Source organism: Microcebus murinus, chromosome 5, assembly GCF_040939455.1.
Source record: "Microcebus murinus isolate Inina chromosome 5, M.murinus_Inina_mat1.0, whole genome shotgun sequence".
In the NCBI taxonomy this organism is placed as follows: Eukaryota; Metazoa; Chordata; class Mammalia; order Primates; family Cheirogaleidae; genus Microcebus; species Microcebus murinus.
The window spans coordinates 7,129,235-7,141,615 of record NC_134108.1 but is presented as its reverse complement, the minus strand read 5'-3'; the positions used below and the strand labels follow the sequence as shown (position 1 = coordinate 7,141,615).

General features: G+C 49.3%; 1 protein-coding gene across 1 annotated transcript in view; it reads right to left on the bottom strand.

Moving 5' to 3' along the window:
• Positions 1 to 8,549, bottom strand: part of SLC22A2 (solute carrier family 22 member 2) — a 29,226-nt gene extending 20,677 nt beyond the window's left edge. The window contains exons 1-4 of the mRNA XM_012759682.2: positions 7,794 to 8,549; positions 6,607 to 6,710; positions 2,413 to 2,567; positions 199 to 367 (exon numbers count right to left, since the gene is read on the bottom strand). Coding sequence (XP_012615136.1) covers positions 199 to 367; positions 2,413 to 2,567; positions 6,607 to 6,710; positions 7,794 to 8,204 — 839 coding nt within the window. The 5' untranslated portion in view covers positions 8,205 to 8,549. The remainder of the gene's footprint in view (positions 1 to 198; positions 368 to 2,412; positions 2,568 to 6,606; positions 6,711 to 7,793) is intronic.
• Positions 8,550 to 12,381: the final 3,832 nt, after the last annotated feature.

Below are 12,381 nucleotides of genomic sequence, written 5' to 3'. Positions count from 1 at the left end.
TTCCAGGCTTGGGGTGTCGAGGAGAGACAGGCTAAAACTTGTGATTCTTATCCCTGAAACACGGAATTGGGCTCCCTGTGAAATAAGCCTGGAAATTGAAAGAAACCTAGGAATCAGAAGGACATTATGCACTAAGGCAGCCTTTTTGGCAACATAAAATATTTCGATTTATCTCCTGTTTGTTCCAAGTGGACTTACCAGTAGTAGAGCAAGAAGCAGAAGTTGGGCAGAGTGACTGCGAACTGTAACCACCTCCAGTGAGGAAGAGCGTACGCCACCCCCGCCAGCACCAGGAGCCCGACGGTAAAGGCAGCTTGGTAAAAAATCCCCACTGTTCTCCGATAGCTCGGCCCCACGAATTCTGTAACTGCAGAGAGAATCCACATGGTCAGTGCAGTTCAGCACAGCAGTGAGTTGGCTGACTATCAGGAAACTAGAATGGCAACTTCAAAAATACAGTCCATATTCTAGAATTTTCTATACAGCTCTCTGAATATTTTTAAATGCCCTTTAGTTCTTGTTTTGTTATAACAATTGCTGTTGTATTAATTGATATGAAATTTTATAATCTCATCTTAGATAGGATGAAAGGCATGCCCACACGAGCAAAAACATTTGATTTATAGAATAATTTCAAGGACAAAGGCAATTGAGTTTGTATATGCAAAATTTTGATCTAGAGTAATAAGGCAGTGATAACTCAAGACCTGAAGAAGCAAATCAAGCATTGAATTTAGATTGCAGATAATTTTTATGTAAATGAACACCTGTATATTCTCTTACATGAGTTACATATTCCTTTGCAATCCTATTTGTGTAAATGCCTTGGAAACTTAGCAGAGGGTTGCAGTCAGATAGTACTGGCTTGCAAGAACTGGTTTTTAAATTTTCAGGAATTTTGCAAGCTGATTGTTCAACCCATTGGTATCTTGAGATCAACCATGGTGGGAGTATTTACATCTTGGAAACTGGAAAACTCTACAAATCAGGGCTTTTTATTCTCTAAGAGCCGATTTGGCAGCATATCACTGCACAGGGTACGATAATCAGCTCTATCTCGTCCGTGATGACATCAAGACAGACACGAGGTCCATGTACATGGAATTAGAGGATAGTTGTGTTTACATGACAGACATACTAGAAATTCAAGATATTCCACAAGCCACGCTCTTTGTTTTAAATGTTTGGCAAACATGTTAAAGACTTCAATTATTTATAAACCAAATGGAAATGCACCCTAAAAATATTTCTATAAATTACTGTGAATTATCTGAAAATATTGTAAAACAGGTAAACAGAGGTAAGTGCTCCATAAACAGAAATGTCTGTCTTTCAGAGGGGTTGTGGTCAGGGATGAAGTTCGGGTGGGAGCATAGGCAGAGTGGAGCAGTGAGGCTTAGGTCATGGACATTCGGAGGGATAGCAGAAGAAATTAATGGGAGGAGGCTAAGATTAACTTTTGTTGAAATTCACATTTACACAATTAAATTCTGTATAATTCTACATACTGTGTTTCCTACACACCAAGTTACTGGTTGAATACTGCTCACATTAATCCCTTCTTTGACCAAACATTCATTAAGTGCCTACACTGGCAGGACTAGTTAGTGCCTCTTCCTTTTATGGAATTCCCCAAATAACTTTCCCAGGTAAAATTGCAAGCACACATATTCTAGTTTTCTCATGTGTAATGAGAGCTTTATTATTATTATTATTATTTTAATTTCAAAATATCCATTTCCCTTTGTATAGATTCTGGTTGAATGTAGATGAAGGGAAAGTAAGGATGAGGTTAATTCCCAAGATCTAATGTGGTGGTGATTTTTCTGAATATTGCTGAAGATGCTATGCTGTTAAAATTCAAATATTCTCTTACACTCCATGCAGCTTACCCATAACTCTGGCTACTAATGAACAGGGTGTAAATTATATTCCTGCTCCTACAAATGGCTGGCTGAGTAATCTAGGCTGACCACAGTACTCCTATTCCCAGTTTCCTTGTATGAAAATTGAGGATAATTGAGGTGTACAAGAATGGATTTATTCAAAACATTAAAGTCCTCTATAAGTATACTATTTTCTCTCATGATTGAAATCTTCTTTGTGAATAGGTGGGCTGGATTTTCTGTCGATATAATAGAAAAACAAAAATTCCACAAGAGTTCTATATAGTAAGAATCTGGGTGGTATGATGTTTGTCGTTGTTTCTGCTTTCATTGTTCTCTTCATAGGAGGAAGGCAGAATGAGATGATTGAAATGATTTTAGAAATTCTTTTGATATGGAAAAACAAAACCTGTCAACATTGTCTTGGAGTTGGGTCTGTTTTCCCGCAGAGCTGCCCCCCACCGGCCTGTATTTTGGCAGCAAAGCTCCTTTGTCCCCACAGCTGCAATCACACACACATTCTTACTCAGGATGTAGCTTATTAACCAGCCCGCTTTGCTGACCAGTCCTTGGATCAAGCGAAAAATTAACGTCCATGTATAGGTTGGGGCAATGGCCATGAGAACTCCAGATGTGGCATTGATGAGGATTGTAACCAAGAAGCAGAGCTTACGGCCAAACCTGCAGGGAGGAAAACAAAGAGAGGGAATCAAATTAAATTTCACTCCTGAAGGCTGGGGTAAATTCCTGGAAGATAAGGAAATCTAAACAAAATCAGAAGTTAACTCTAAATCATGGAAATAAAGAGGCACGGACTGGCAGCCACAGAGAGAATCGGCCTTCGGTTCCTTTACCACTTTTCACCAAGCTGCTGTGTATGAAGTTTAAGCACAATGGGCCCATTCACCAGGGTTAGAGTGCTTCCGGCCCACACCCCCACGCCAGGCAGGTATTCTTCCAGGCCACCCAGTGCCGCATGCCCTCCGGGCCTCTTACATCATCATTAGGGCTGCAGCCTTTGCTCTAGCAGTCTCAGCCAACTGCCCACCCAAGAGAGTTTTTGCTTTGGGAAAAACATAATTCAGTGTTCACTACACACCCTCATCCCTTTTCAACACGGTCTTTGTGTGTCTGCATGGAAATTGTCTTTGGTGCCACACACACACACGTTACCATCCCATGGGGCCTTGGTTTGGAACACCTTGGGGAGATTCGAGGGAACTAGGTTGCATTAGTTTAGGGACTCAGAGAGCTGTTCCAATACACAGAATAGAGGAAAAAGTTGGCAACCTGGTTTAATCGTGGCCTTAAACTTCCCTGGGGGACATCTTCCAAATTGGGATACAATGTTATATTTTTTTAAAAATAAGGCATGGCTAGAAGAAGTTTGGGAGGTCTAGGGATAGTGGTTTCAGACTTCCTCTCTACCCAGCACAGATACTTAAGTGGTTAAATGAAAAACAAATTGCTGGAATAGGAGAGGCGAGACGGGCTCCCAGGACTGCCAGCTTCCTATGTCCTTTAGCTACTTGCTACTCAGGACGTGGTCCAGGACTGTCAGCAGGGGACTGGAGGGATGAACAGCATCACCTGGGAGCTAGTTAGACATTCAGAACCTCGGGCCCACCCCAGACCCGCTGGATCGGAATCTGATTTTTAGCAAGCTCCCCCAGTGGTTTATATGCACCTGAACATCCAGGAAGCAGCACTTTAATTTCACTGGGCCTCAGTTTCTTCATCTGTAAATTATGGATTATAAAATGTACTTTAAAAATGCTGTCGTGATCCTAAATGAACTATGACAAATGAAGATGCACAGTGAAGCAAACGGCCCACAGTAATCAGTGGAGAACTTGTTTCGGAAGATCCTGGCTGGTTGGGTAAGTTCGGCTGCAGCCCGCTGGGCCCCCGTTTCTGCTTTGATCTGGTTCTATCCTGACATACAGACAGTGGGGCGCTGGCTCTGGAGAGCTGATGACTAGACTTTCAGAAAATTGGCAAGCTAGTTGTCCAACACCACCATTATTAAAAATTAAATTAGATACATTTATAATTAAGTAAGTTATATCAAAAACAAGTATAATAAATATGCAAAACTTATTGCTTCCTAATGATTTTACTGTATTTGGCCATTCCATGCGTGTGAGGTTACTTACGTCTGCTGTGTCTGCATAGTGGAAATGTTGTGTAACGGCACAAATTTCTAGCCAACATTGTGTCCGGTGACTTCTCTTTGATAGCTTGAAATGGGCCAGGGTGGGTGTGTTTGCACCTTGGAAATCAGCTTTTCTCCCAGAGAGCCAGCTGTTAAACATTCACAAGCATGCACTAAAACGAGCACTTATGATTATTAACCATTAGAGCAAAACACCTGGAATCGGTGAGGGATTACTTTTTTGTGCCAAGTGACACTCAAAAATCACTCTTCAGGAGGTTATGGCTGATGGAATAAATTAGACGTCTTATAAAAGATTCATTCGCAAATTGTCTAACACATGCTCTTCCTCCCACCCTCCCTCCTTTTCTTCCTTCCTTCCTTCCTTTTCCAAAGCTGACCCTCAAAAAGTTGACTTGGGGTAAAACTCAGTATTCTCTCTCTCTCTCTCTCTCTCTCTCTCTCTCTCTCTCTCTCTCTCCGAGGCTGGAGTGCGGTGACGCAGTCGTAGCTCACTGCAGCCTCAAACTCCTGGGCTCAAACCATCCTCCTGCCTCAGCCTCCTGAGTCGCTAGAACTACAGGCGTGCACTACCACGGCCAGCTCTCCAGTATTCTTGTTTACAACTTTCTCATAATATCCTCTTGGTTTCCTTTTAGAAGACACCCTAATCTGCTATTAGGGTATATTTTAAAAATTCTTCATGGTAGACAATGTTTTATTTAATGTTAGTTTAGTCTGTAGATAAAATATGGGTGTCCGTGAGATTCTTGTCCCATTATATAAAATATGAAGATTGTAGGCATGAATTATGCAAAGAAAATTATTATTTTTTTTAATGTTATGGTGGTTGTCCTGTTCCTTTAGGCCACCCTTCACACTCCTGCCTACAGGCACAGACAGAACAGAAGAGGAGGCAATGGCCGGCAAAACTTCAGACAGCTTAAGGAAAAGAGGCAAGTAGACGGCATTTGAGGGGAGAACAATGAGTCAGCAACCCTGCAGAAGAGATTTCAACAATAGGAATGATGAGGTCGTCTGAGAAGGTGGGTAACTGCGGATTATCACTCAGGAATGCACTGTCAGAGGAAATCATAACCAGTTTCCTCCCCGTTGAGTGGGATGAAAATAATTACCCAATTTCCTTCCCCCGCTGTGCAAAGCTCAGTCCCCTACGGGCTCACATCCTTCCCCGCGGACTGAGCGTGAGGGTCCCACCTTACAACTCGGCCAGACAGCCCCCAGCGAGCTCGGGCTCCGGACCCTCTCGTTAGTGTCTCTCTTGACTTAATGGGACATCTCCCGACAACCCTCCTCCATGCTGCAGCAGTAAAAATAAAAACGAACGACCTTCCTCTTCACCTCGGGAGCTCCCCCAGACAGCCCAGGAGGAGCCCTGGCAGGGAGGCTGAGCGGAGGGCAACTAGCGTGGGTGACGCCACTTCCATCCCTCTCCCTCCTGCTGCCAGGAGGCCCCCTCCCCTGTGAAAGGCAGGTGTCCCCAAGGGGGAGGAGACATTAAGTCATCATTATTAATCTTCACCACATTTGCAAGTTTTAATCCCTCCTGACAACATAACCAGAGAATAACATTTACTGTTATACCCACAGGTCTGGGCTGTACCGTGGGCGGAGCTGGGGTGCTCGGGGAGGGCAGCAGGCACGGAGTGTCTCTAGCATTGATTTCAGAGTTATAGATTCATGCTTATACATGTATGCTATGTATAATTTATATAGTTACAAGCCACTATCTCACTAGGTGATTGATGATTAAGGAGAGTAATACTGTCCAAAATGTTGAGCACAGTGCCTGGAGCATGGAAAACACTCAATAAACAGTCGGTCTCACGAAAGGAGCTCAGGTTTCCAAAATGCTGGATAAACAAGACAGATAAGAAGAGCCTGGTCAGTGTGAGCATGGAAGACCAGCCTCTAAACACACGGAGTCACCCGAGGGCCTTTTGTCCTCTCTCTCCAGAGACACTGAGGTTGTGGAGGAGGACAGAGACCTCCTTTGGTGCAGACAGATCCTGGTCTCCTTCCATAGATCACACCCTAGGTTCCACACACAGTCACATCTGGCCCCAGGGACCCAGTTCAGGAATCCTGCAATCCCACGGGCATAGGGACATTCTGCACCGGGCCTGGTGCTGGTGGCTCCAGTACCTGAGACACAGCAGATGGCGGGTGACACAGAGCCCAGAGGCCCCGAACGCCCATGACCAAGTGGATGGTGATGAGGTCAAAAAATGAACTGGGAATTACCAAGGGGGTTAGGTCATCTGCTCCTCTGCTGTCTGACCCTAAGCTGCTGGGTAGCCCACATGGAGAAACTGCTGCCTAAACGTTTTTCTAAGGCCTCGGAGAATCTGCAAATGAAGACACGGTTCATGATGATCAAAGTAGCAGAAGAAACCTAAGACTGTGAAAGCAATCGACGTTAAAGCCAGGAGACCATGGTGTACCTGTGTTGGGAGGGGATGGTGTTCAAGAAGGGGCAGGTGTGTCCAAGTGTGTTCCAAACCTGCGAGGCTGTTTAAATTCCGCCACAGGTGCTTCACCTACCTGTCTGCGATGTAGCCGATACCCACAGAGCCAATAAAAAATCCCATATTCACCGATGACTGAAACAGGTCCAGCATCCAGGAATTGGCACACACCAGGTTAAACTGCCGAGGCGGGAGACGTGTTCCGAGAGGAGAGGAAGAAAACAAAATCCCATTAGGGTCCTGTTGGACACAGCTCAACCCAGGAAACACGTTCACTATTCCTTGAATTGAAGTGCGTGGCTGAATGGCAATAAACCAACTGCTTTTCGACTATGTTAATTTTCTTTATGTGACCAAAAGATTTGCCCTTCCCTCTGGGGGTTTGTCATTAGGCTGGACTGTTGTGTTGGCTAAATCAGCTGAAATTGGGTAATTATTCCAATTTATAGACAAATTCATTTTTTTACCCTTCTAACTTGAATACACAGAGGCAGACAGGTGTGTTGACATGACACAGAAGCGGCCGTGCAGAGCTGAGCTGTGTGGCATCTCATCGCTGTCACTTTAACAGCAAGAGCATTAGGGGCGCCTGCTAACGCTCTCCTTTGTTCTCCTCTGGCTAAGGGGAGGGCTCAGGGGCCACAGGAGATGTGGCTGCCTGGGCCAACTCTGCCAACTCCCTCCTCATGTTCTGCCTGGGGCAGAACTTCCTCTGCTCTGGGCCCCCCACTTCCTCATCTCTGCAGGAAGGGATGGGATGAGCCATGCCAAGAGCCTCTTAAGGCAAGCCTCTTTGAGCAAGTTAGAGAAAAAGGCAGCCGCTGAGGGAGAAGCGTCTATACCCGGCCACGCAGCGAGGCACAGCTCGGGGAGCCCCGCCACCCTCGGGGGTCCGTCTGTATGGTGGACGAGCACAGGGAGAGGTGGGGCTTCCAGAAAAAGAGGGGGCTCCATGACACCCCTTTTCCTGGCATCATTTCCCAGGGCGCTGATGTGCTATGCCCATTTCTTACTGCTGAGACATGTGTGAGCTAGAACCATCGCTGTCGGAATTTGAGGAAACTAATTTTTTAGTTTGAACTAGTCCACTCGCTGTCCACACAAACCAGAAGCTGCCTGCTTTGGTTCGGAAACTAGGGCTTTATAAGCGAGATGGAGTCCAAAGAGCATGTCCAGGCCCAGCTGTGAGAGCCGGGTCTTTCCCGGTTTTTCCCCTAAGAAAAGCTCAGTTGTTTGCTCCGCACGGGGGCTGAGCTCACTCACCTCGGTGACGATGGAGGAGCCGGGCGTGTCGTACACCCAGCCGTGCTCGCAGGCGCCCAGCGGCGGGCGGCTCCCGTTGGCGGCCAGGCCGGCCAGGGGGTCCACGCAGCCCAGGGCGCTGCGGTTCCAGTCCACCTCGTAGCGCCGGCACTGGCGCGGGAAGGCCTCGCCCGCGGCGCCCGGGCCCGGCGCCGTGTAGTTCAGCTCCTCCGCCCGGCTCCAGCCGCAGCGCCGGCTCAGCTCGGCCACCCCGGGGCTGCGGCAGTGGTGGTCGGGGGTGAAGCCCAGGAAGACGATGCCCACGTAGATGGGTGCGAAGGCGGCCGAGAACGGGGCCAGGAGGAAAAATGTCTGTTTCTGGAAAAAGTGGAACCCCCCTATGTACTCCAGAATGTCGTCCACGGTGGGCATGGCTCCGGAGGCCGGCAGTCCTGCTGCTGTCCCGAGACGTCCCAAGTGCTGCCCGGAGCGGCTGCGGCCAGCTCAGCACAGATCCTGGCCGAAAGTCAAGGGGTGAGAGTTGACCTGGGAAGGAGACCTTGCTCAGGCTTCAAAGTGTGCAGCTCTCCAGCGGAGCGCCCTGCTGTGCTCCCAGAGTGCCCCGAGCGGCTCCCCGGGCAGGCGCGATGTCACTAGTGCCTCATGAGCTGTGGCTGCCCACACCGCACCACTAACAGCCCTTTCTCTGTGTCGCAGGGGAGGAATCTGAGTGCTTTCCCATATCACAGCCCGTTAATCCTCCTCTGGCACCCCAAGTGTCCAGGAACCTAATATACCCCTATCTCCCCAGGGCGCGTGCGGAAAGCACACGTGTCTGGCTGCCCGGGGGGTGTGAGTCCAGGTCTCGGGTCAGCGCCCTTGTCCACACTCAGACTGGTCTGCGAGCCCTACCCCTGGGCTCCTTCTCCAAACAGCGAGTGTGCTCGGGACGCGTGCTGTGACTGCTTGTTTTGATTTTTTCCAGATTTTATAATTCCGCTTTTTAAAAGTGTTTTTGCTCCAATCTGGCACTCTTGCCTTTTAACCCTGAAGTTTCCTTCTCCTGGACCCATTTGTGAGGGAAGTATAAAGTGCTCACCTCATGGGCAGGTCAAGTATAAATGCAAGTGGGGTGTGTTCATGCCGCTGTCATTTTGTTCTGGATTTTTCTGTCTGTGCTCTGTTGGGGCTCAGAAAATGATACCCCAAAGTGAGGGCATCAGAAGCAAAGTCTGACCTTCTCCCGCCCTCCTGTCTCTAGCCCCCCACTCTCCCCGACAGCTAGCCGTGGAGCTAGAATCCCTTTTCTCTAAGGCAGGTCACAAAAAAACAGAACCCCTTTTCCCCAAAGCCAGCCATAAAGCCTAAACGCATCACTCTAACCTTCCCCTGCCTTTGTGTGTGGCAGCTGGCCGTAAAGGAACGAACACCCTCCTCATTCGAGAGGGTCCTCCTCATACCCGGGAGGAAGGGCTGCTGCACAGGGAGGCCGGGAAGGATCTGCACAGACAGGCCTTGTGGGCTCTGCCCCTGCCCGTCAGCGTCAGTTCATGCCCTTGCTGCCCACTCGCAGCTCTATACGCTGTCCATTCTTCATCGAACCTGAGCATAAACATGAACCGTTCTCCCTACTTCGCTGGGTCTTCGTGCTGAAGGCCCATGTATCACATACAACCATGATCAAGTAAATTTGTCGTGCTTTTCTCTTGTTAACCTGTCTTTTGTTACAGGGTTGGCAGTCGTGACCCTTATGATGGAGAGGAAAGGATTCAGCAGCCCCTTTCTGCCTCACTGTGGGTCAGGGGTGTCTCTTTAGGAAGGTGTTGATGTGCCCAAATACAGGGGCGACAGGCCATCTGTCTTTCCTGGTGGACAAGAGGATCCTTAATGCATCACAACTGCCACGTGGAGAAGGTGCCTGCTGGCACCCCTGCATAGCACACCACCAGAATTTAATCCAGTTTTCTCTCTTCTTTTTTTCTACAAAATACTCAGTGGGTATAATAGCATGGCCTAAAAGCAGTGACCCCTAGGAGTCTTCCCCCTCACTGCAGCTGCAAGCTTTTTGTTTTCTTAAAAAAGCAAAAAGCCGGGCACCAGCGGGGCCACCTGCCGACTGACCTCCACTGCGGCTGCGTGGGGCAGCAGAGGCCGCTGCGGCGCCGCCGGCATGAGCTGAGTGAGCGGGCTCAGAGCAGCGCGGGCCTTCCTGGTCGCAGCCGGCCTCGTGAGTGAACAGGCGGGAGCCGAGGCCGGTCTGTCCACCGTGAGGTCCCTGCCTTCCCCACCCCCGTGCTCCACCTCCACGGTGACCACAGGGCCGTGGAGCCGCCAGTTAAAAAGTGACAGAGGTCGTCAAACCTCGCTGCACCCCGGGGGCCCGCAGACGGTCCGACTGCCTCTTACTAGGGAAGGTGCAGACACTTGCACTTCAGTCTGACTCATCCACACCCTTCACGGTTCACGGTTCACGGCTCACTTCAACACACCAGACTTTACACCGTGAGGGAGGGAGGGAGCGCCAGCGAGGGCCGCTTCGCTGGCGGAGGGGAAGTGATGTTGAAATTGGGTAGGAATTACTTAGAGTGGATGATCTGATAAGGAGGTGTTAGGACTCAGATCGCTTGCAGCAATAGGTTTGCACAGTCCTTCAACACGGTTCCACGTGCTGCTGTTCCGCAGCATACCCGCCCTAAAACCAGTCCCCTTAGGCGACAGGCTCGAGACTATAGCAAAGCCACTCGGGCAGCCAGCGAGTGAACAACTCCAAGGCCAAATGGCAGAGGGAAGGAGCAAGGAGCGTAGGGGCAGAGCTAACTCAACACTTAGGATTTGAGTGCGGGTCTCTTGTGGAATGTCCCCTTCTTTATGGGAGTGTGTCCAGAGGGAAATCTGATCCGATGCCAAATGGTCATTTAGTCCATATAATCTGATAATTCATTGTAATTAATGTGGGAAGTATTTCTCAATCTTCTGTCAGGTTCCTTTACAGTGTAATAGACACTGTCCCAGGTCGAAGTCCTCTCTCAGCACTGAGGGAGGCAGCCGTGCTCACACTTTCTCAGCGTCCCACGCAAGAGGACAGGGGCAGCTGAGGTGGGAAGTTAGAGCCGACACCCTCCTATGGCAAGCCAGGTGCCAGGGTTTCAGAGGACACCAGGGCAGAACAAGGGTGACCCATCAGCAATTGAAGAGGAGACTTTGGGGTCATTTGCTAAGCAGGATGCTTTCAGCAGTTGACATCTGATCTGTTGGGGTCGGTGCAACTTCCTGGCCAAGCTGAAGTCTACCCGAGACAAGAATGACTGACACCCATGTCTCCCGGTGATGGGTGCTGTGTGTTCTGTACTCAGCCAACAGGGATGTGCGGCAGGACCAGAAAGGGAGTCAGCAGAGCCCGACTGTAGCCCCGCCTGGTCCTGAAGTATCCGTGTCACCTGGGCAAGCTCCTATCTCTTCTTGTAGATGGGGTCACATAGGACTACTGCTGACTAGGGTAGCTTCAGTAGTTAGTGGTCATCCACTGGGACTTCCTCCGCTTTTTTCTTCCTCTCTGCCCGGCTCCCATCCCACACATGCCTTTGTTTTCTTCTTCAGCTCCCTGCCGCCCATCTGCGTCACCGCCAGGTGGGTTGGGCGTAGGGCTCCGGGGCCAAGCAGAGCTGCAGGTGATCTGCCTTGATCCAGAAGCGTGGCCCATGGAACCTCCTGGAAGGAAGGCACCTCCTAGGACATCAGAGTAGCACATCTGATGCTTCAGTTCCTCAACGCCTGTCCCAGGTAGCTACATGTGAATTCTCCCTGTTCGGTGTCAGCTCACGCTGCTGCTGGACCTTGCTGACCGCTGCAAAGATCTTCCTCATCGTGCACCAGGTTCTGGAGAATCATTTTTTTCAAAAGACCCAGACAGTTAAGTACTAAGTTTCCTTCCTCCTAGACAATACTTGTCTTTAAGGACTATTACTACTCTATGTAAAATTAAGTACAAAGTATTTAGTTAGGCCTTTGGCTTCCGAGGGGGTGAGGGGGTTCGGGACACGCCACTCCAAAATCCCGCACCATGGCGTTTGAGAAAACCGCAGAAGCAGGAAACTCCCTCTCGCCTTCCCTTGCCCCTCTCTCCTGAATCGGGTCACAATACCCTCGTCTGAGAGGTGCCTGTCCTAGACCTGAAGACACAGGGACGCAGAGAAGAATCTAAACAAGCACACTTGACTAAGCCCCCCAGTCTGTTCCCGCCCCACCTCCCTGCAGCTGTCCGCGCTTCATGAAACCGAAGCTTAGAAACGCAGATGTCGCTGTTTCTTTGGGTCTTCACTTCCGAAGGCTCCCGAGGCATGTAAAACTTAGATAAATGTGTAGCTTTTCTCTTGTTAATCTGTCTCTTGTGGACAGGGGCCTCAGCCACGAACCCAGCAATGGGCGAGGAGAAGAAATCGTTTCTTTTCCCGACATCAGGGTAAAGGAGCAGCCAGGATGCAAGCGCAGGCCCACGTAGCTTTGGTCTGGCCACTGGGGGTCTTCACACGGTTCCATCTGCCAAAGCGACTCTCCATTAAGATCCAGACATGATTAGAATTTCTTGGGCATTTAACCTGCAGAAACCCAG